This window comes from Ranitomeya imitator, chromosome 4 (genome assembly GCF_032444005.1).
Source record: "Ranitomeya imitator isolate aRanImi1 chromosome 4, aRanImi1.pri, whole genome shotgun sequence".
Taxonomy (NCBI): Eukaryota; Metazoa; Chordata; class Amphibia; order Anura; family Dendrobatidae; genus Ranitomeya; species Ranitomeya imitator.
The window spans coordinates 99093862-99119300 of NC_091285.1; the positions used below are offsets into that span (position 1 = coordinate 99093862).

Below are 25439 nucleotides of genomic sequence, written 5' to 3' on the forward strand. Positions count from 1 at the left end.
AAAGGCACATCTGGAAGATGCGCCTATTCTGGCACTTGGCCACTCTCTTCCCATTCCCGTGTAGTGGTGGGATATGGGGTAATGAAGGGTTAATGCCACCTTGCTATTGTAATGTGACATTAAGCCTAATTAATAATGGAGAGGCATCAATTATGACACCTATCCATTATTAATCCAATACTAGTAAAGGGTTAAAAAAAACACACACACATTATTAAAAATTAATTTATTGAAAAAATCACAATGGTTGTTGTATTAATTTATTCTACTCTCAATCCACTCACTGAAGACCCTCGATCTGTAAATTAAAAAAAAATAATAAACCAACAATATACATACCTTCCGAGGATCTGTAAGGTCCATCTGAAGGGGTTAAAATATTTTGCAGACACGAGCTCCGCTAATGCAGGCTGCTCATGTCTGCAAAACCCCGGAGAATGAAGGTAAAGTAGGTCAATGACCTATATTTAGCTTCATTTGCGGTGAGGCGCCCTCTGCTGGCTGTTCCTAGATCGTGGGAACTTTCCTAGAAAGCTCCCTTGCTCGAGATCATAAGAGGGCGCCCTCAGATCGAGGGTCTTCAGTGAGTGGATTGAGAGTAGAATAAATTAACACACCAACCTTTGTGATTTTTTCAATAAATTAATTTTTAATAATGTGTGTGTGGCTTTTTTTTAACCCTTTACTAGTATTGGATTAATAATGGATAGGTGTCATAATTGACGCCTCTCTTATTTATTAATTCGGATTAATGTCACCTTACAATAGCAAGGTGGCATTAACCCTTCATTACCCCATATCCCACAGCTACACGGGAATGGGAAGAGAGTGGCCAAGTGCCAGAACAGGCGCATCTTCCAGATGTGCCTTTTCTGGGGTGGCTGGGGGCAGATATTTTTAGCCAGGGGGGGGGGCAATAACCGTGGACCCTCTCCAGGCTATTAATATCTGCCCTCAGTCACTGGCTTTACTACTCTGGCGGAGAAAATTGTGCGGGAGCCCACGCCAATTTTTTCCGCCATTTAACCCTTTATTTTAATAGCTAGAACGGCCAAATTTTGCACATACACACTACTAACATTAGTAGTGTGGAATATGCAAAAAAAATGGTGATATGAGATGGTTTACTGTATGTAAACCAGATCTCAGATCATGTCGGGTTTAGGAAGGAGAAAGCAAAAGCCGGTAATTGAATTACCGGCTTTCTGCTATCTCGCGCTGTATGAAGTAATAATATATATACATATATGTGTCTACTGTCATATATATATATATATATATATATATATATATATATAGACAGTATATATGTTTTTTTTTTTTAACACATAGATCCCTTGTATAGCCGTATGTCGGTTTTGCAAGCCTGTGATAAAAACACGCAGTACGGATGCCATACGGATTACATACGGAGGATGCCATGCGCAAAAAACGCTGAAACACCCTGCCTACGGAGGAGCTACGGACCACTATTTTCGGGACTTTTCAGCGTATTACGGCCGTAATATACGGACCGTATTTTCATACGCTGAGTGTGACGCCGGCCTAAATGTGTCACATTGCAAACCATTCTTTGAGCTTTCCTCCTTTCTTAGCACTGTGATCCCAGCTGTACTATGCCTCACCGCACCAAGCCTGAGCAGAGATGAAAGCTCAGAGGTGTCAGTAATCACACTTATGGCTTTAGTGCTCATGGAAAATGTGCAAACTTATAATGGTTCTGCAGTCAGAGCAGAGAAGACTGTCATTGCATCTTATAATAATAATCTTTATTTTTATTTTTTTTTATATATAGCGCTAACATATCTTAAACAGGATTAGCCTGTTCTGAGTAATTGTGAGGTATATTATTTTTCTCCTGTTTGCTGTTGCCTGTTTATGATTAGGTAATGTAATAAACGGGGGAAATGTACATGTCCTCATGTAAACTCTCTCACAAAGCTCACCTTTAATAAACTTATTAGGTGCCAAGTACTTTGCTAATCTCTGCAATGGGAGGCAAAATAGATATAAACAAAAAATATTCCACTCTACAGCCCTATTAACCCCTTAGCGACCGCCGATACGCCTTTTATCGGCGGCCGCTAAGGGTACTTAAACCAAGTGAATAGCGCCCCCCAGAGGCCGATTTTCTCCGGGGTCTTGGCTGCCGGGGGTAGCCGAGACCCCAGAGAACATGATTCGGGGGGTTTTTAACCCACCCCGCATTTGCGATCGCCGGTAATTAACAGTTTACCGGCGATCTCAAAAAAAAAAAAAAACGCGATCTCTTTTTAATTTCTCTGTCCTCCGATGTGATCGCACATCGGAGGACAGAGAAAAGGGGTCCCAGGTGGCCCCCCAATACTCACCTATCTCCCCCGATGCTCCTCGTGTCTCCCGGTGGGCGCCGCCATCTTCAAAATGGCGGGCGCATGCGCAGTGCACCCGCCGGCCGACCCCGCGAGAATCTTTGAGGTCTCGGCTGCCGGGGGTAGCCGAGAGCCCAAAGAGCATGATCGGGGTCGGTTTTACCGACCCCTGTTTTGCGATCGCCGGTAATTAACTGTTTACCGGCGACCGCAAAAAAAAAAAAGTAAAGTGTAATTCTCTGTCCTCTGATGTGATCGCACATCAGAGGACAGAGAAATAGGGGGATTCGGGGACCCTACAATACTCACCTGTGTTCCTGGATCCTCTTGCTGCTCCTCCTGGCCGCCGGCAGAAGAAAATGGCGGGCGCATGCGCAGTGCGCCCGACATCTGTCTCCATGTGCCGGCCGGCAGGAGAACAGCAGTTGGGGCTAAAATTAGGGTTAGGGGTAGGGTTAGGGGTAGGGTTAGGGGTAGGGTTAAGGGTAGGGTTAGGGGTAGGGTTAGGGGTAGGGTTAGGGGTAGGGGTAGGGTTAGGGTTAGGGGTAGGGTTAGGGGTAGGGTTAGGGGTAGGGGTAGGGTTAGGGTTAGGGGTAGGGTTAGGGGTAGGGTTAGGGCTAGGGTTAGGGCTAGGGTTAGGGCTAGGGCTAGGGTTAGGGCTAGGGTTAGGGCTAGGGTTAGGGCTAGGGTTGGGGCTAAATTTAGGGTTAGGGTTGGGGCTAAATTTAGGGTTAGGGTTGGGGCTAAATTTAGGGTTAGGCTTCTTTCACACTTACGTCGGTACGGGGCCGTCGCAATGCGTCGGCCCGACATACCGACGCACGTTGTGAAAATTGTGCACAACGTGGGCAACAGCTGTAGTTTTTCAACGCATCCGCTGCCCAATCTATGTCCTGGGGAGGAGGGGGCGGAGTTACGGCCACGCATGCGCGGTCAGAAATGGCGGATGCGACGTACAAAAAAACGTTTCATTGAACGTTTTTTTGTGCCGACGGTCCGCCAAAACACAACTGATCCAGTGCACGACGGACGCGACGTGTGGCTATCCGTCACGATCCGTCGGCAATACAAGTCTATGGGCAAAAAACGCATCCTGCGAGCACATTTGCAGGATCCGTTTCTTGTCCAAAACGACGGATTGCGACGGAATGCCAAACGACGCAAGTGTGAGAGTAGCCTTAGGGCTAGGGTTAGGGTTGGGGCTAAAGTTAGGGCTAGGGTTGGGGCTAAAGTTAGGGTTAGAGCTGGGATTAGGGTTAGGGTTTGGATTAGTGTTGGTATTAGGGTTAGGGTTGGCATTAGGGTTACGCTTGGGATTAGGGTTAGGTTTGGGATTAGGGTTAAGGTTAGGGTTGTGATTAGGGGTGTATTGGGATTAGGGTTAGGTTTGAGGTTAGGGTTGAGATTAGGATTAGGGGTGTGTTGGATTTAGGGTTTTGATTAGGGTTATGGTTAGGGTTGACATTAGGGTTGTTTTGGGGTAAGGGTTGTGATTATGGTTAGGGTTAGTGATTAGGATTATGGATCAGGTTGGGATTAGGGTTAGGGGTGTGTTGGGGTTAGGGTTGGAGCTAGATTTGGGGGGTTTCCACTGTTTAGGTACATCAGGGGGTCTCCAAACACGACAGCCAATTTTGCGCTCAAAAAGTCAAATGGTGCTCCCTCCCTTCTGAGCTCTGCCGTGCGCCCAAACAGTGGGTTACCCCCACATATGGGGCATCAGCGTACTCAGGATAAATTGGACAACAACTTCTGGGGTCCAATTTCTCTTGTTACCCTTGTGAAAATAAAAACTTGGGGGCTACAATATCTATTTTATGAAAAAAAAAATATTTTTTATTTTCACGACTCTGCATTCTAAACTTCTGTGAAGCACTTGGGCATTTAAAGTTCTCACCACACATCTAGATAAGTTCCTTAGGGGGTCTAGTTTCTAAAATGGGGTCACTTGTGGGGGGTTACTACAGTTTAGGTACATCAGGGGCTCTGCAATCGCAACATAATGCCCACAGACCATTCTATCAAAGTCCGCATTCCAAAAAGGCGCTCCTTCCCTTCCGAGCTCTGCCGTGCGCCCAAACAGTGGTTTACCCCCACATATGGCGCATCAGCGTACTCGGGATAAATTGGACAACAACTATTGCAGTCCAATAAAAACAATAGATACCGCGCTGGAGGAAACTGCAAACAAATGCCACCTGCGTACAATATCTGGTGAAGAGGGGTTCACCCGAATCTTAACCATATAGCCGATGACAACAGAATCCCGGGAACATAAATAGGTAGGCGATTCCTCTACTGCCACACACTCATTGAAATAGCGTACAGATACCCATGTCTCTCCGCTTACCTTGTCAAGGTGAAATAATACTGAGTGTGGACCCGTGCTGCATGGATCTTCACCCGCCCGGTCAGTACCCCTGGGGCTGCGGTGCAGTGTGTATCTGCTGGCATGTTGCGGTATAGGGAAGCCCCGGCCGGTGGCGTTCCCTGGATACCGTGTGTAACAAAAAAGATGGCCGATATGCTCCTCCTACCTAGTGACGTCACCTGTGGTATGGAGCGCAGGATCGCTCAAAAAGGGGAACTGAAACAACCAACGCGTTTCGAAGAGTGACCTCTTCTTCCTCAGGGTTACCGTTCCCCTGGCTCACCGTACCTCATATAGTGTCCTGCCATCTATACGCCCCACCCCCTCCTGATTAACCCCAGGTACTCGGGCAAGTGTGCATCCATCCATAACGATCTCCTAAGTGCTATCCACACGCCCCTACACTGCTACAGGGCACATACTTGAATCTATTTCCATATAATACGATGGGACAGCCAAATATATCTAACACCCTGCAAGTATGATAAACCAATAAACAATCGGGTAAATTACCCTACATATGTGTGTGTGCATATAAAAAACATAATTTATTTGAAAATCTCTAAAATAGTGTATATATTAAAAATACAAATATATATATATATATACATACCCCATACCATAACATAACATAAATACAATTAAGATTAAAAAACTCACGATAATAGCCAGACAATAGGCACGTTATACTACTAGCTGGCTGCTGCAATCTTTATACTAAATCCTTATATAGGAATCCCTGGAGAGTCTTATAAAAACTAGGATAAAATAATAAAAATATAAAAATTCATAGAAAGAAAGAGGCAGAAAAAAATGAATTCTATAGAAAGCCATATGTTTAGGCAGACTAAATAGTATTCCTCAAAACGCAAATAGTTCCACCTCCTGATTCAGGCCCTTAGGGGCCAAGCTGTCCAGGGTAAATATCCATTGCGTTTCTACTCTGGACATGCTTTTAATATAATCCCCGCCCCTCGGGTTCTGGTGGACACATTGGATCCCAGTAAAGACTATTCCCTTGGTTGATTTATTGTGTTTCGTAAAGAAATGCCGTGACAGGGGGTGTCCCAGATGACCCTTCTGAATATTTTTAAAATGTTCTTTTACCCGAGTCATGAGGCTCCTCTTCGTGCGCCCCACATACACCTTGTCGCACGGACAACGGATCATATAGATGACCCCCGTAGAGAAGCATGAGATCCTATCCCTTATAACAAATTCCTTCTTCCCACTCACATCTTTAAATGAGGTTTGTATTACTTTTTTAAAATTAGTGTTAATGCAGTTGAAGCAACTACCACATGGTGTAAAACCCGCATTTGGTTGTACAGGGGTTTTGGATCTCTGGCTCCCATGGTTTATAGCCAATCTGGTGGTAGGGGCTATAATATGGCCCAAAGATTGGGCTTTTTTGTATATAAATCTTGGGGTTTTAGGTAGATATTCCCCTACCGTTTTATCCCCTTGTAGAACTGCCCAATGTTTGGCTATAATCCTCCTAAATTGTTTGTGCCCCGCATGAAATTGAGATATGAGAGGGAGTAGACTAATTTGCTCTCTAATACTGGTTTCTTGCGTGGTGGTCCCTTTTACAGGGTATACCAGCTCATTTCTTGGTACATGTTCCATGTCACCTATGGCTTGATCTATCACACATTGCGGATATCCTTTATCTAGAAACTGCTGTGATAGGAATTCTGCCTCTACACGATAAGCGCAAGGAGGTAGATGCAAATAGTTACATTCACATTACTAGTTGCCACCTCCCCGTGTGGCTCACAAATATTCCCAAGAGCCAATTCACACGAATCATACGCAACTGCACTAAAGAAGAGGATTATCATGTAGAGGCAGAATTCCTATCACAGCAGTTTCGAGATAAAGGATATCCGCAATGTGTGATAGATCAAGCCATAGGTGACATGGAACATGTACCAAGAAATGAGCTGGTATACCCTGTAAAAGGGACCACCACGCAAGAAACCAGTATTAGAGAGCAAATTAGTCTACTCCCTCTCATATCTCAATTTCATGCGGGGCACAAACAATTTAGGAGGATTATAGCCAAACATTGGGCAGTTCTACAAGGGGATAAAACGGTAGGGGAATATCTACCTAAAACCCCAAGATTTATATACAAAAAAGCCCAATCTTTGGGCCATATTATAGCCCCTACCACCAGATTGGCTATAAACCATGGGAGCCAGAGATCCAAAACCCCTGTACAACCAAATGCGGGTTTTACACCATGTGGTAGTTGCTTCAACTGCATTAACACTAATTTTAAAAAAGTAATACAAACCTCATTTAAAGATGTTAGTGGGAAGAAGGAATTTGTTATAAGGGATAGGATCTCATGCTTCTCTACGGGGGTCATCTATATGATCCGTTGTCCGTGCGACAAGGTGTATGTGGGGCGCACGAAGAGGAGCCTCATGACTCGGGTAAAAGAACATTTTAAAAATATTCAGAAGGGTCATCTGGGACACCCCCTGTCACGGCATTTCTTTACAAAACACAATAAATCAACCAAGGGAATAGTCTTTACTGGGATCCAATGTGTCCACCAGAACCCGAGGGGCGGGGATTATATTAAAAGCATGTCCAGAGTAGAAACGCAATGGATATTTACCCTGGACAGCTTGGCCCCTAAGGGCCTGAATCAGGAGGTGGAACTATTTGCGTTTTGAGGCATACTATTTAGTCTGCCTAAACATATGGCTTTCTATAGAATTCATTTTTTTCTGCCTCTTTCTTTCTATGAATTTTTATATTTTTATTATTTTATCCTAGTTTTTATAAGACTCTCCAGGGATTCCTATATAAGGATTTAGTATAATGATTGCAGCAGCCAGCTAGTAGTATAACGTGCCTATTGTCTGGCTATTATCGTGAGTTTTTTAATCTTAATTGTATTTATGTTATGTTATGGTATGGGGTATGTATATATATATATATTTGTATTTTTAATATATACACTATTTTAGAGATTTTCAAATAAATTATGTTTTTTATATGCACACACACATATGTAGGGTAATTTACCCGATTGTTTATTGGTTTATCATACTTGCAGGGTGTTAGATATATTTGGCTGTCCCATCATATTATATGGAAATAGATTCAAGTATGTGCCCTGTAGCAGTGTAGGGGCGTGTGGATAGCACTTAGGAGATCGTTATGGATGGATGCACACTTGCCCGAGTACCTGGGGTTAATCAGGGGGGGGGGGGGGGGGGCGTATAGATGGCAGGACACTATATGAGGTACGGTGAGCCAGGGGAACGGTAACCCTGAGGAAGAAGAGGTCACTCTTCGAAACGCGTTGGTTGTTTCAGTTCCCCTTTTTGAGCGATCCTGCGCTCCATACCACAGGTGACGTCACTAGGTAGGAGGAGCCTATTGGCCATCTTTTTTGTTACACGCGGTATCCAGGGAACGCCACCGGCCGGGGCTTCCCTATACCGCACCACGCCAGCAGATACACACTGCACCGCAGCCCCAGGGGTACTGACCGGGCGGGTGAAGATCCATGCAGCACGGGTCCACACTCAGTATTATTTCACCTTGACAAGGTAAGCGGAGAGACATGGATATCTGTACGCTATTTCAATGAGTGTGTGGCAGTAGAGGAATCGCCTACCTATTTATGTTCCCGGGATTCTGTTGTCATCGGCTATATGGTTAAGATTCGGGTGAACCCCTCTTCACCAGATATTGTACGCAGGTGGCATTTGTTTGCAGTTTCCTCCAGCGCGGTATCTATTGTTTTTATTGGTTTATATTTATACAGGGGGGCACTACCCTGACTGATTCCAGCGGCGGAGGACTGCTAGTCTTTGGGTGAGCGCCAGTGTTATTGTTCTTTTTAACTATTGCAGTCCAATTTCTCCTGTTACCCTTGTGAAAATAAAAACTTGGGGGCTACAATATCTTTTTTGTGGAAAAAAAAATATTTTTTATTTTCACGACTCTGCATTCTAAACTTCTGTGAAGCACTTGGGCATTCAAAGTTCTCACCACACATCTAGATAAGTTCCTTGGGGGGTCTAGTTTCCAAAATGGGGTCACTTGTGGGGGGTTACTACAGTTTAGGTACATCAGGGGCTCTGCAAACGCAACATAATACCCGCAGACCATTCTATCAAAGTCTGCATTCCAAAAAGGCGCTCCTTCCCTTCAGAGCTCTGCCGTGCGCCCAAACAGTGGTTTACCCCCACATATGGTGCATCAGCGTACTCGGGATAAATTGTACAACAACTATTGCAGTCCAATTTCTCCTGTTACCCTTGTGAAAATAAAAACTTGGGGGCTACAATATATTTTTTGTGGAAAAAAAAAATATTTTTTATTTTCACGACTCTGCATTCTAAACTTCTGTGAAGCACTTGGGCATTCAAAGTTCTCACCACACATCTAGATAAGTTCCTTGGGGGGTCTAGTTTCCAAAATGGGGTCACTTGTGGAGGGTTTCTACTGGTTAGGTACATCAGGGGCTCTGCAAACGCAACATAATACCCGCAGACCATTCTATCAAAGTCTGCATTCCAAAACGGCGCTCCTTCCTTCCGAGCTCTGCCGTGCGCCCAAACAGTGGTTTACCCCAACATATGGGGTACCAGCATACTCAGGACAAATTGGACAACAACTTTTGGGGTCCAATTTCTCTTGTTACCCTTGTGAAAATAAAATCTTGGGGGCTAAAAAATCGTTTTTGTGGAAAAAAAAAATATTTTTTATTTTCACGGCTCTGCATTATAAACTTCTGTGAAGCACTTGGGCATTCAAGGTTCTCACCACACATCTAGATAAGTTCCATGGGGGGGTCTAGTTTCCAAAATGGGGTCTCTTGTGGGGGATTTCTACTGTTTAGGCACATCAGGGGCTCTCCAAACGCGACATGGCGTCCGATCTCAATTCCAGCCAATTCTACATTGAAAAAGTAAAACGGCACTCTTTCTCTTCCAAGCTCTGCGGTGCGCCCAAACAGTGGCTTACCCCCACATATTGGGTATCGACGTACTCAGGAGAAATTGCACAACAACTATAGTGGTCTAATTTCTCCTGTTACCCTTGTGAAAATAAAAATTTGTGGGCAAAAAGATCATTTTTGTAGAAAAAATGCTAATTTTTTTTTTCACGGCTCAACGTTATAAACTTCTGTGAAGCACATGGGGGTTCAAAGTGCTCGCCACACATCTAGATAAGGGGTCTAGTTTCCAAAATGGTGTCACTTGTGGGGGGTTTCCACTGTTTAGGCACATCAGGGGCTCTCCAAACGCGACATGGCGTCCAATCTCAATTCCAGCCAATTCTACATTGAAAAAGTAAAACGGCACTCCTTCTCTTCCAAGCTCTGCGGTGCGCCCTAACAGTGGTTTACCCCCACATATTGGGTATCAGCGTACTCAGGAGAAATTGCACAACAACTTTTGTGGTCTAATTTCTCCTGTTACCCTTGTGAAAATAAAAATTTGTGGGCAAAATATCATTTTTGTAGAAAAAATGCGATTTTTTTTTTTCACGGCTCTACATTATAAACTTCTGTGAAGCACATGGGGGTTCAAAGTGCTCACCACACATCTAAATATGTTCCTTAAGGGGTCTAGTTTCCAAAATGGTGTCACTTGTGGGGAGTTTCCACTGTTTAGGCACATCAGGGGCTCTGCAAACGCAACATGGCGTCCGATCTCAATTCCAGCCAATTCTGCATTGAAAAAGTCAAACGGCGCTCCTTCACTTCTAAGTTCTGCGGTGCGCCCAAAAAGTGGTTTACCCCCACATATCGGGTATTGGCGTATTCAGGAGAAATTGCATAACAAAATGTATGGTTACATTTCTGTTTTTACGCTTGTGAAAATAAAAAAAATGGTTCTGAATTAAGATGTTTGCAAAAAAAAGTTAAATGTTCATTTTTTCCTTCAACATTGTTTCAGTTCCTGTGAAGCACGTAAAGGGTTAATAAACTTCTTGAATGTGGTTTTGAGAACCATGAGGGGTGTAGTTTTTAGAATGGTGTCACACTTCATTATTTTCTATCATATAGACCCCTCAAAATGACTTCAAATGTGATGTGGTCCTTAAAAAAAATGGTGTTGTAAAAATGAGAAATTGCTGGTCAACTTTTAACCCTTATAACTCCCTAACAAAAAGAAAATTTGTTTCCAAAATTGTGCTGATGTAAAGTAGACATGTGGGAAATGTTATTTATTAACTATTTTTCGTGACACATCTCTCTGATTTAAGGGCATAAAAATACAAAGTTTGAAAATTGCAAAATTTTAAAAATTTTCGCCATATTGCCGTCTTTTTCATAAATAATCGCAAGTAATATCGAAGAAATGTTACGACTACCATGAAGTACAATATGTCACGAAAAAACAATCTCAGAATCAGCGGGATCCGTTGAAGCGTTCCAGAGTTATAACCTCATAAAGTGACAGTGGTCAGAATTGCAAAAATTGGCCTGGTCATTAAGTACCAAATTGGCTCTGTCACTAAGGGGTTAAATTACGTGTCCAATTCAACACAAGGAATTAAAAATTTGCTGACCTCTATAGAAATGCAATATGTTAGTTTAAGGGTAAGTTCACACAAGGCATTTTTGCTGGGTCTTTTTTCTACTTTTTTTTAATGCTAATTTTCAGCTGCTTTTTACAGTACCAGCAAAGCCTATGATATTTCAGAAATCTCTTGCACACACATTGTTTTTTGTGTGATCAGTATTTTGTGCTTTGCTGCGTTTTATGGACATAGAGCAATGTCACTTCTTTCAGCGTTTTTACTGCGTTCTTTCAGCGTTTTTTAGCCATTGACTTGAATGGGTGTTGAAAAAAACGCAGTAAAAAAGCAGCAAAAATGCAGGTTTCATTACCGTATTTGCTGCGTTTTTGCTGCTGAAAAGACAAGGACATTAGCATGGACAAAGAGGAAAAAAAATGCACCAAATACGCAACAAAAAACACACCAATAATGCACTAAAACCTGCATTTTTGATGCAGCTTATTTCCTGCCAAGAAGATCAGGTTTTGCTCCAGAAAAAAAAGCAGCTAAAACACCCTGTGTGAACTTACCCTTAAAGTGCAAAAAAAAAAATCATGGTGTTTCTTTCTCATGGTTTATCTCAAAAATTGTTCCAGATAACAGGACTCCATGGTAGACAGGACGGTTCTTATCTGCTATGATTCATCATGATAAAGTTTTTCTTCCACACATTAACTTGATCAGTGGGCTTTCCTTGTTTTTATACACTTCATTTGCTATATCTACAAAACAACAGAAACAAAAGAAACAACTCGTGAAAGTGGGAGCAGAGTATCAGTATGCATCTATAATTATTTTTGAACATAATCTAATAAAAATTGAAAACTGTTTTTTTCCATAATATCATAAAGATGGTAAATGTTCCTTATTTTAACAAGAACATGAAAAGCTGACATAAAGCTATGAAATAATGCAAATGGTTTCCATGGACTATGTTGTGATTCTGATTCTGATGAATTAGCCAGCAAGTCAGAAATACAAAAATCCAGTACCTGACTTGCCTTGGCGAGGCACGTAGTCCATAACATACAGTTGACCTGTAAAAGAAATAACGCATAGTAGAAGACTCTTATTCTTGTTAAAATATTGGAAGGCCCTATACAGCAAAATTCCCACTTTGACTAAAATAAAAACAAAAAACAAACAACTGTGCAGTCTTCTAAACTGAATGGCAAATACAATAAATGTATCACATGCATTACTTGCAATGGCAACTTATATGCATAAAAAATGCATCTTTTAGGGAAGCATAGTCGGGAGTCAATGGTTGAGCAGAATCTACGGACACTTATAGACCATAGACTAAACACCAACATGCAAAGTCAATCAGCTTTTTCTAAGGTAAGCAGGATATTTTCATGTAAAGAGGCATAGAAATGCAAGAGAGGGAAATACTACCAGCAGTTTACATTTTGTTAGTGCATCTTCATCTGGAATACGCAGGTTGGTTCATAGAAAGGATGCCCTGCAGTTTGAAAAATTACAAAGAACACTCACAAAACTGAAAAGGGGCATGAGGAAAGTTTAAGAGAATTGAAAGAATTTAGAAGAACTGATCAAATCAATGTGTGGTAAATCAACTTTTGAGTCAAATTTTATTAAAATTTCACATTACCATTTCACATATTGCTGAACATTACATCTGCTGTAAAGTGGGCTCGCATGACATCAGGAGTGGAGATGAGCGACTTTTACTTTTTTAGGATCGAGTCGGGTTTTGCGAAACCCGACTTTCTCAAAAGTCGGGTCGGGTGTAATCGGCCGATTATTGCGAAAAGTCGGGGCCGACCAAAACACGAAACCCAATGCAAGTCAATGGAGAATCAAAGTTGGCAGTGAGTGGAGGACAGGAAAACACCTACAGTGCCCATTTTAATGCCAAAAACATCAATTCGTATTACTGAAGCTTGTCAATCTTAATTTACTTTATAATAATAGTTAGGCATTAAAAACAGGGGTTCATTTGGCTAAAGTTGTGGGGGGTAGGGCTGGCTCAAGATTTTTGTGGGCCCAGGAAACGCGGAATACATCACGGAGGTGGAGCAGGGAGAGGTAAGTATTTCAACTTTGCAAGTGCTGTGATCCTGAGCAAGCAGGAGGGCCCACTAGATGGCATTGGCACAGGGCCCCTCATAGTACGGCGGTGTGTTTGACAGTGGGCGGTGCCTCCCACTGATAGAGACACTTTTGCGTACTATGAGGGGCCCTGTGCCAGTGCCAACGAATATTCCCCCTCACTTGAAGGAACCTGCACTTTCATCTGCACCTTCTTCTTTGTCCCCGTGTTAGGTGGTATAGTATGCGGGAAGGGGAACCTGACTTTCATCAGGGTCAGATTCTGGCTGTGTAGAGTGCAAGGGGAATGTAGTGGTCCGGGTCAATGTACCAGCAGACTCATCTAGCAGTGGCTGGGCAATGGGCAGGATGAGGAGGAAACACAGATATAGGCCCAAAATGAAAAAGTAAGCTAAAAGCAGTTCAAAATTGGTAACAGGACTAAATAGGCGGCATTGTTTTGTTCAGTGGAGGACAATTGTAATGAGTGGCTCAGACAAACTTAGCAGGCCTAAAATAAAAAGGTAGGCTAAATGCAATTCAAAATTGGTTACAGGAGTACACAGGCGGCATAGCTTTGTTCAGTGGAGGACAACTGTAATAAGTGGCTGACACAGTTAGTAGGCCAAAATAACAAAGTGGCCTAAATGTCTGCCAAAAAATTGTTCATAAATAAACTGGTGGCATAGCTAGGTACAGGGGTGGGCTCCTCTGCTGAGTAGCAGACAATGGTAGTTGGCGCAAAGTATTAACTTGTCTAAATGGAGGCCAGGGCCCCTGTATATTTTTACTATCATCTATCATCTATCATTTCAACAAATTTGTATTGGCAGTGCCATTGAAGGATTTAACAGCACAGGCTACACAGTGGTGGAGCAGGGAGAGGTAAGTTTTGCAAGTGGTAGAGCATTGTTCGAGCTGGGGGGAACACTCTCTTGTGGGCGGCGGTACTGGCACAGGGCCCCTCATATTACGATGGTGTGTCTGACGTTGGCTGTGCACCACCACCATCAGAGACACTTCATTGTACTATGAGGGACCCTGTGCCAGTACCGTCGCCCAAGAGTGGGCACACCCACTTGTCCAGGCAAACGGCACTCGCATGGTTGCTTGCGCGAAGTGGGGACCACAGCCCTGTGGGGGGAGTCAGCCCATTTTGGGAGGTATAAAAATGGCCTATGGTGGACATTCAGCAGCTGCAAATGGAGGAATTGGAGCAGTCAGTAAGAGGAGGCCAAAAGCAAGACATTTTTCAGGCAAGCTACATGTCAGCAGGGGAAGGTGGGGCAAAAGAATTAGAAATCCATGATTTGTTCATTTTAATGAAGGTTAGATCATCAACATTTCGGGTAGCCAGGCGTGTCCTTTTTTCGGTCAGTATTGAACCAGCAGCACTGAATACTCTTTCTGATAGCACACTAGCAGCTGGGCAAGCGAGCTCCTGTAATGCATATTCTGCCAATTCAGGCCAGGTATCTATTTTAGATGCCCAGTAATCAAAGGGGAATGACCTGTGAGGGAGAGCATCGATAAGGGAGGAAAAATAGTTGGTAACCATACTGGACAAATGCTGTCTCCTGTCACTTTGAATCGATGCAGCAGTAGCTGTCGTGTCTGCAGTCATTGCAAAATCACTCCACTACCTGGTCATAAAACCCCTCTGTCCAATGCCACTTTGGATTTGTGCACTTCTAACACCTCTGCCATGTTGTCCCTACAGCTTGTTTGAGAACCATCACCACCGCTGTGTGCTTGGAATGCCTGAACCACACGGTCTACAAGAGTTGCTTGCTTGGTAGCCAATATTTGCTCAAGGTTCTCATGTGGCATGATAATTTGTAATTTTTCTTTGTATCGTGGATCCAGGAGGCAGGCCAACCAGTAATCGTCATTGGTCATCATTTTGATAATGCGGGGATCCCTTTTTAGGATACGCAAGGCATACTCAGCCATGTGGGCCAATGGTCCAGGTGTCAATTCACTGCTTGTGCTGGGTTGAGGAGCACTTTCTTGCAAATCAACATCACATGTGGCCCGCAAAAACCCTGTACCTGAAATTGCAATGCCACCAGTTTCGATTGCTCCCTGAGAAGCATCCCCCTCCCATAAATATTCATCCCCATTATCCTCCTCCTCCTATTTGTGTGCCACCTCGTCCAGGAGAGTTTCCTGACCAGACAATGGCTGACTGTCATCAAGGCTTCCCTCCTCCTCGGCTGCAGATGCCTGCTCCTTAATGTGGGTCAAACTTTGCATCAGCAGACGCTTTAGTGGGATGCTCATGCTTACGATGGCGTCGTCTGCACTTACCAGCCGTGTGCATTCCTCAAAACACTGAAGGACTTGACAGAGGTCTTGTAGCTTCGACCACTTCACACCAGACAACTCCATGTCTGCCATCCAACTGCCTGCCCATGTATATGTATCCTCATACAAATAAATGACAGAACGCCTCTGTTCGCACAGCCTCTGAAGCATGTGCAGTGTGGAGTTCCACCTTGTTGCAACGTCGATTATTAGGCGGTGCTGGGGAAGATTCAGCGATCGCTGATGTTTCAGCATACGGCTGGAGTGTACGGGTGACCGGCGGATATGCGAGCAAAGTCTTCACACCTTCAGGAGCAGCGCTGGTAACTCCGGATAATTTTTCAGGAAGCACTGCACCACCAGGTTCAAGGTGTGAGCCAGGCAAGAAATGTGTTTCAGTTCTGAAAGGGCTATGGCAGCCATAAAATTCCTTCCGTTATCACTGACTACCTTGCCTGCCTCAAGATGTACACTGCCCAGCCATGACTGAGTTTGTTGCTGCAAGCACTCGGCCAGTGTGTCTGTTGTCGCCCAAACACTTCATTTATAGCACAGCCAGCTGACGCTTACCACTAGCTGTTCTATAATGGGACACCTCGTGTGCAACACTGGCAGCTGCGGATGGAGTGGTCGTGCGACTGCGCTCTGTGGATGAGCTTTCGCTTCTGGAGGAGGAAGAGGAGGAGCAGGAGGGGTGGCGAACGCCTGCAGCCAACTGTTTCCTAGACCGTGGGCTAGGTAGAACTGTCCCACTATGGCTGTCCCTTGTGGACCCTGCATCCACCACATTAACCCAGTGCGCCGTGATGGACACGTAACGTCCCTGGCCATGCCTACTGGTCCATGCATCTGTTGTGAGGTGCACCTTTCTACTGACTGATTGCCTCAGTGCATCGACAATACCGTCTTTGACATGCTGGTGGAGAGCTGGGATGGCTTTTCTCGCAAAGAAGTGTCGACTGGGTAGGTTATAGCATGGTACTGCGTAGGCCATCAGGTCTTTGAAAGCTTCGCTTTCAACCAAACAGTAGGGCATCATCTCTAACAAGATTAGTCTAACAATGTGGGCGCTCAAACCCTGTGTACGCGGATGACAGGATGAGTACTTTCTTTTCCTAACGAGAGTCTCTTGTATGGTGATCTGGACTGGAGAGCTGTATATGGTGGAACTAGCGGGGGTGGTGGTGGACATGGCAGATTGAGAGAGGGTTGGTGATGGTATTCTTGATGTTGGCCTACATACAGTGTTTCCTACCAATAACCTTTTGATTCCCTGACTGCTTTGGCCTTGCGACGATACCTCCACTTTTGCGACTGGTGTTGTCCTAACCGGTGGGCTTACAGTGAGGGAAGCAATGTAGCATTGCTGACTACCTTTATTCTGAGCAGGTGCACCAACGGTACTGGACATTTGGTAGTTAGTCCAGGCTTGCAAGTGCATGCTGGTTAAATGTCTAAGCATGCACGTTGTATTTAAATTTTGAAGATTCTTCCCCCTGCTAAAGGTCTTTGAGCATTTCTTACAGATAACTTTGCACTGATCATTCGGATCTTGGTTAAAAAATTCCCACACTGCACTCTTCCTACTATGGAATACCTTTTCAGGCATTGCACTCTGTGCTACTTTAACCAGATGGCCACGATGTCCTAAAACGGTTTTTTGTTTTGACTTTTGACAAATGTTTTTGGTCAGATACGGGCCTGCCAGATGAAAGCTGTTGCGATGTACTTGGCTGCTGCGGATCATCCTCCTCCGCTTCTGAGCTACTGACAGCGACACCCTCCTCCCCCAATGGCTGCCAATCTGGGTCAACAACTGGGTCATCTATCACCTCCTCTTCAATTTCATGTGTACCTTCCTCTGTGTCACCCTGTAAGGTGCTATAGCGTTCGGGACGGGGCACCATAGTCTCATCAAGGTCAGATTCTGGCTCAGTACACTGTGAGGGCAATGTAGTGATCTGAGTCAATGGAACAGCATAATAATCTAGCTGTGGCTGTGCATCTGTGCACTCCATGTCCGATTCATCTTGTAATGGTCTTTTAACAATTTCAGTCTCTAACTCAGGCACGGTATGTATAAAGAGCTCCATGGAGTAAAGTGTAGTGTCACCTGCCGCATCCTTCAATTTTGGTTTGGGTGAAGGACACAAGGAAGCGACTTGTTCCTGACCGGGAGCATCCACTGACGACTCGCTGCTTTTATATTTGGAACTTTCTGAAGAGGAGGCGAAAGAACTAGAGGCTGAGTCAGCAAGGAAAGCCAAAACTTTTTCCTGCTGCTACGGCTTTAAAAGCTGTTTTCCTACTCCGAGATAAGGGAGCCTTTGAGGCATTGTGTAGCCAGACAATGACGCTGGCTCAACACCTCGAGCCTTTGGTGCTATTTTGCTTTTCCCACTACCACCAGATGCTCCACCACCACCATCAGTAACATCTAGCAACGACCGCCCACGGCCTCTTCCACCAGACTTCTTCATTTTTGGAAAAATCTAACCAAAATAACAACCGTTATATGGTACTGTAAAACAAGGTAGAAGGTGTATATAAACTTGTTGAGAATTTAAGTCTCCCTTTTTTGGGGGGGAGACTGCACCAAAACTCAGGCCCAGTGTATTACACTACACAATGTAAGTGGCAGAACGTGGCTGGAAGATGTACGACAAACTAACAGAACTGACGTAGATCCACTTAGTGCCAATTTTAATCTCCCAATTTTTTGGGGGGAGACTTCACCAAAACTCAGGCCCCAGTGTAGTACACTACACAATTTAAGTGGCAGAACGTGGCTGGAAGATATGCGACAAACAGAACTGACGTTGATTCACTTAGTGCCAATTTTAATCTCCCTTTATTTGGGGGGGGAGACTGCATCAAAACTCAGGTTCAGTGTATTACAATACACAATGTAAGTGGCAGAATGTGGCTGGAAGATAACCGACAAACAGAACTGACGTAGATCCACTTAGTGCCAATTTTAATCTCCCTTTTTGGGGGGGAGACTGCACCAAAACTCAGGCCCAGTGTATTACACTACACAATGTAAGTGGCAGAACGTGGCTGGAAGATACACGACAAACAGAACTGACGTAGATCCACTTAGTGCCAATTTAAATTTCCCTTTTTTGGGGGGGAGACTGCACCAAAACTCAGGCCCAGTGTATTACACTACACAATGTAAGTGGCAGAACGTGGCTGGAAGATACACGACAAACAGAACTGATGTAGATCCGCTTAGTGCCAATTTAAATCTCCCTTTTTTGGGGGGGAGACTGCACCAAGTCTCAGGCCCAGTGTATTACACTACACAATGTAAGTGGCAGAACGTGGCTGGAAGATATACAACAAACATCACTGACGTAGATCCACTTAGTGCCAATTTAAATCTCCCTTTTTTGGGGGGGAGACTGCAACAAAACTCAGGCCCAGTGTATTACACTACACAATGTAAGTGGCAGAACGTGGCTGGAAGATATAGGACAAACAGAACTGACGTTGATCCACTTAGTGCCAATTTTAATCTCCCTTTCTTGGGGGGGAGACTGCACCAAAACTCAGGCCCAGTGTATTACACAACACAATGTAAGTGGCAGAACGTGGCTGGAAGATATATGACAAACAGAACTGACGTAGATCCACTTAGTGCCAATTTAAATCTCTCGTTTTTGGGGGGGAGACTGCAACAAAACTCAGGCCCAGTGTATTACACTACACAATGTAAGTGGCAGAACGTGGCTGAATGATAAACAATAAACATAACTGATGTAGATCCACTTAGTGCCAATTTTAATCTCCCTTTTTTTGAGGGGAGACTGCACCAAATCTCAGGACCCAGTGTATTACACTACACAGTGTAAGTGGCAGAACGTGGCTGGAAGATATACGACAAACAGAACTGACGTAGATCCACTTAGTGCCAATTTAAATCTCCCTTTTTTGGGGGGGAGACTGCACCAAAACTCAGGCCCAGTGTATTACACAACACAATGTAAGTGACAGAACGTGGCTGGAAGATATACGACAAACAGAACTGATGTAGATCCACTTAGTGCCAATTTAAATCTCCCTTTTTTGGGGGGGGAGACTGCACCAAAACTCAGGCCCAGTCTATTACACAACACAATGTAAGTGGCAAAACGTGGCTGGATGATATACAACAAACATAACTGATGTAGATCCACTTAGTGCCAAGTTAAATCCCCCTTTTTTGGGGGGGAGACTGCAACAAAACTCAGGCCAAGTGTTTTACACTACACAATGTAAATGGCAGAACGTGGCTGGAAGATATACGACAAACAGAACTGATGTAGGTCCACTTAGTGCCAATTTTAATCTCCCTTTTTTGGGTGGGAGACTGCAACAAAACTCAGGCTCAGTGTATTACACTACACAATGTAAGTGGCAGAACGTGGCTGGAAGATATACGACAAACAGAACTAACGTAGGTCCACTTAGTGCCAATTTTAATCTCCCTTTTTTTGGGGGGGGGAGACTGCAACAAAACTCAGGCCCAGTGTATTACACTACACAATGTAAGTGGCAGAACGTGGCTGGAAGATATATAAAAAAATACAAGGGCTGTAGTACAATTTCAATCTCCCTACAATGATCTCAGGACAAGTATGGCAGCAATAAAAAGGACTGCTGCACACAAAAGTGTGGACAAAGAAACAAGAGAACTGTGCAGAAAGGAGCAACAGGACTTTTGCTTTTAACCCCTTCACCCCCGGAGCTTTTTCCGCTTTTTCATTTTCGTTTTTTGCTCCCCTCCTTCCCAGAGCCATAACTTTTTTATTTTTCCGTCAATATGGCCATGTGAAGGCTTATTTTTTGCGGGACGAGATGTACTTTTGAACGATACCATTGGTTTTACAATGCCATGTAATAGAAAACGGGAAATAAATTCCAAGTGTGATGAAATTGCAGAAAAGTGCAATCTCACACTTTTTTTGCTAGGTTAACCAAATGCTAAAACTCATCTGCCATTATGATTTTCCAGGTCATTACGAGTTCATAGACACCTAACATGTCTAGGTTTTTTTTTATCTAAGTGGTGAAAAAAAATTCCAAAGTTTGCTGAAAAAAAAAAATGGCGCGATTTTCCGATACCTATAGCGCCTCCAATTTTCGTGATCCGGGGTCAGTTGAGGGCTTATTTTTTGTGTGCCGAGCTTGCATTTTTAATGATACCATTTTGGTGTAGATACGTTCTTTTGATCGCCCGTTATTGCATTTTAATTTAAAAATTAAAAACGCTGCTGTGCAAACCAATTGCTTTTTTAAAAGCAAAAATCCTGTTGTTCCTTTTTGCACAGTTATCTTGTTTATTTGTCCACACTTTTGTGTGCAGCAGTCCTTTTTTATTGCTGCCATACTTTTCCTGAGATCATTGTAGGGAGATTAAAATTGTGCTACAGTCCTTGTATTTTTTCATATATCTTTCAGCCACTTACATTGTGTAGTGTAATACACTGGGCCTGAGTTTTGGTTCAGTCTCCTCCCAAAAAAGTGAGATTCAAATTCTCACAAAGTGGATATACTTCTGTCCTGTTACTTTCTCGTATATCACCCAGCCACTTTCTGCTGCTTAGGTTGTGTTGTTATATACACTGGCACATCCAAGAGACGGCAGCACCACAGGTAATACCTGCTCCCGGCCCATTACTATTTTCTCATAGAGATTATTATAATTATATGTTAATTCTAGTGGCCTGTGCTTACTCAGCAGGTACCTGTCTCTATCTATGTTATCTATGTTATCAACACAATTATCGGTGGCCGCACACCAGCACTTTATATTCATATATATTTATATTTTGGCTGCACCTGTTAAGCACTAGTTGCACTTTATGCCAGTGTAAAATCACACATATATATATATATTTTTTATGGCATTTGTTATTCCTTTATAATGCACCTGAGACTATTTAGTATCCCAGGCCATTTTTAAAGGTGCACGGCCATGCATGATATATTATAACTTGCTTCTTTGTCTTTTGTGCAATTTCTTTCTTTCTTTTTTTTTTTTTGTGTACATATTTTTTTAGTGCTGCAGGGCTATATATAAACATAATTGTACTATGTATCCATTATTACAGTAGGATTATTTATCGCCCCGTCTTCTTGGTATTGTGCCTTATTTTTGGTTTCCTTCCCCACTACCATTTGGTGTACTTATTCCAAAATAAATTTACTTATATTTATCATTTGGGCATTAGTTCGTTTTTTTGTGTTCTTTTTCTTTCGTATATGTTATATACACTGGGCCTGAGTTTTGGTTCAGTCTTCCCCCAAAAAAGTGAGATTCAAATTCTCACAAAGTGGATATACTTCTGTCCTGTTACTCTGTCGTATATCAGACAGCCACTTTCTGCCGCTTAGATTGTGTTGTTATATACACAGGGCCTGAGTTTTGGTTCAGTCTCCCCCAAAAAAAGGGAAATTTTAAATTCTCAACAAGTTTATATACACCTTCTGCCTTGTTTTATAGTACCATATAACGGTTGTTATTTTGGTTAGATTTTCCAAAAAATGAGGAAGTCTCGTGGAAGAGGCCGTGGGCGGTGGTTGCCAGCTGGTACTGATGGTGGTGGTGGTGGTGGCAAAAGCACAATAGCACCTAAGGCTGGAGGTGTTGAGCCAGCATTATCATCTGGCTACACAAGGCCTCGAAGGCTCCCTTATCTGGGAGTAGGAAAACAGCTTTTAAAGCCGGAGCAGCAGGAAAAAGTTTTGGCTTTCCTTGTTGACTCAGCCTCTAGCTCTTTCGCCTCCTCTTCAGAAAGGTCCAAATATAAAAGCAGCGAGTCATCAGTGGATTCTCCCGGTCAGGTACAAGACGTTTCCTTGTGCCCTTCACCCAAACCAAGAGTGAAGGATGCGTCAGGCGACACTACACGTTACTCTATGGAGCTCTTTACACATACCGTGCCTGGGTTAGAAACGGAAACTGTTAACTGCCCATTACAAGATGAATCGGACATGGAGAGCACTGATGCACAGCCACAGCTAGATTATTATGCTGTTCCATTGACTCAGATCACTACATTGCCCTCGCAGTGTACTGAGCCAGAATCTGACCCTGATGAGACTATGGTGCCCCGTTCCGAACGCTATAGCACCTTACACGGTGACACAGAGGAAGGTGTACATGACATTGAAGAGGAGGTGATAGATGACCCAGTTGTTGACCCAGATTGGCAGCCATTGGGGGAAGAGGGTGCCGCTGCCAGTAGCTCAGAAGTGGAGGAGGATGATCCGCAGCAGCCATCTATATCGCAAAAGCTGTCATCTGGCAGGCCCGTTTCCGGCCAAAAACGTTTGTAAAAAGCTAAAACAGTTGTAGGACAGCGTGGCCATCCCGTGAAAGTAGCACAGCGTGCAATGCCTGAAAAGGTATTCCATAGTAGGAAGAGTGTAGTGTGGCAATTTTTTAACCAAGATCCAAATGATCAGTCAAAAGTTATCTGTAAGAAATTCTCAAAGACCTTTAGCAGAGGGAACATTCTGCAAAATTTAAATACAACGTGCATGCTTAGACAATTAACCAGCATGCACTTGCAAGCCTGGACTAAGTACCAAACTTCCCGTACCATTGGTGCACCTGCTCAGAATGAAGGTAGTCAGCAACGCTACATTGCTTCCCTCACTGTAAGCCCACCGGTTAGGACACCACCAGCAGGAAATGTGAAGGTATCATCGCAAGGCCAAAGCAGTCAGGGAATCACAAGGTTATTGGTAGGAAACACTGTATGTAGGCCAACATCAAGAATACGATCACCAACCCTCTCTCAATCTGCCATGTCCACCACCACCACCACCGCTAGTTCCACCATATGCACCTCTCCAGTCCAGCTCACCCTACAATAGACTCTCATTAGGAAAAGAAAGTACTCATCCTCTCATCCGCGTACACAGGGTTTGAATGCCCACATTGCTAGACTAATCTCGTTAGAGATGATGCCCTACCAGTTGGTCGAAAGCGAAGCTTTCAAAGACCTGATGGTCTATGCAGTATGACCTACCCAGTCGGCACTTCTTTGCAAGAAAAGCCATCCCAGCCCTCCACCAGCATGTCAAAGCCCGCATTGTCCATGCACTGCGGCAATCAGTCAGTAGAAAGGGGCACCTCACAACAGAGGCATGGACCAGTAGGCATGGTCAGGGACATTACGTGTCCATCACGACACACTGGGTTAATGTGGTGGATACAGGGTCCACAGGGGACAGCCATAGTGGGACAGTTCTGCCTAGCCCACGGTCTAGGAAACAGTTGGCAGTAGGCGTTCGCCACCCCTCCTCCTCCTCCTCCAGAAGTGAAAGTTCATCCACAGTGCGCAGTCGCATGACCACTCCATCCGCAGCTGCCAGTGTTGCACACGAGGTGTCCCATTATCAAACAGCTAGTGGTAAGCGTCAGCAGGCTGTGTTACAAGTGAAGTGTTTGGGCGACAAAAGACACACTGCGGAAGTACTGGCCGAGTGCTTGCAGCAACAAACTCAGTCATGGCTGGGCAGTGTACATCTTGAGGCAGGCAAGGTAGTCAGTGATAATGGAAGAAATTTTATGGCTGCCATAGCCCTTTCAGAACTTAAACACATACCTTGCCTGGCTCACACCTTGAATCTGGTGGTGCAGTGCTTCCTCAAAAATTATCCAGAGTTACCAGCCCTGCTTCTTAAGGTGCAAAGACTTTGCTCGCACATCCGCCGATCGCCGATACACTCCAGCCGTATGCCGAACCATCAGCGATCGCTGAATCTTCCCCAGCACCACCTAATAATCAACGTTGCAACAAGGTGGAACTCCACACTGCACATGGTTCAGAGGCTGTGCGAACAGAGGCGTGCTGTAATTAATTTGTGGGAGGATACACATACACGGGCAGGTAGTTGGATGGCAGACATGGAGTTGTCTGGTGTGCAGTGGTCGAAGCTCCAAGACCTCTGTCAAGTCCTTCAGTGTTTTGAGGAATGCACATGGCTGGTAAGTGCAGACAACGCCATCATAAGCATGAGCATTCCACTAATGCGTCTGCTGATGCAAAGTTTGACGCACATTAAGGAGCTGGCATCTGCAGCCGAGGAGGAGGGAAACCTTGATGACAGTCAGCCATTGTCTGGTCAGGAAACTCTCCTGGACGAGGTGGCAGATGTAGAGGAGGAGGTGGAGGATGATGGGGATGAATATTTATGGGAGGATGCTTCTCAGGGGGCAATCGAAACTGGTGGCATTGCAAGGTAAGGTACAGGGTTTTTGCGGGACACCATTGATGTTGATTTGCAAGAAAGTGCTCCACAACCCAGCACAAGCAGTGAATTGACACCTGTAACATTGGCTCACATGGCTGAGTATGCCTTGCGTATCCTAAAAAGGGACCCCAGCATTATCAAAATGATGACCGATGACGATTACTGGTTGGCCTGCCTCCTGGATCCATGAGATAAAGGAAAATTACAAATTATCATGCCACATGAGAACCTTGAGCAAATATTGGCTACCAAACAAGCAACTCTTGTAGACCATTTGGTTCAGGCATTCCCAGCACACAGCGGCGGTGATGGTTCTCACACGAGCCGTAGGGGGGAAACATGGCAGAGGAGTTAGAGGTGCACAAATCCGAAGTGGCATTGGACAGAGGGGTTTTATGACCAGGTTGTGGAGTGATTTCGCAATGACCGCCGACACGACAGGTAATGCTGCATCGATTCAAAGTGACAGGAGACAGCATTTGTCCAGTATGGTTATGAACTACTTTTCCTCCCTTATCGATGTTCTCCCGCACAGGTCATTCCCCTTTGATTACTGGGCA

The 25439-nt window shown here is 44.2% G+C and overlaps 1 protein-coding gene across 4 annotated transcripts in view; it reads right to left on the bottom strand.

Moving 5' to 3' along the window:
* Nucleotides 1-25439, bottom strand: part of KCNIP1 (potassium voltage-gated channel interacting protein 1) — a 1763666-nt gene that overhangs the window by 1451631 nt on the left and 286596 nt on the right. For 3 of the 4 annotated variants that reach the window (XM_069763875.1, XM_069763878.1, XM_069763877.1), the window contains exon 2: nt 12258-12302. The exons of the other annotated variant lie outside the window; for it this stretch is intronic. In XM_069763875.1, coding sequence (XP_069619976.1) covers nt 12258-12302 — 45 coding nt within the window. The remainder of the gene's footprint in view (nt 1-12257; nt 12303-25439) is intronic. 4 annotated transcript variants of the gene reach the window in all.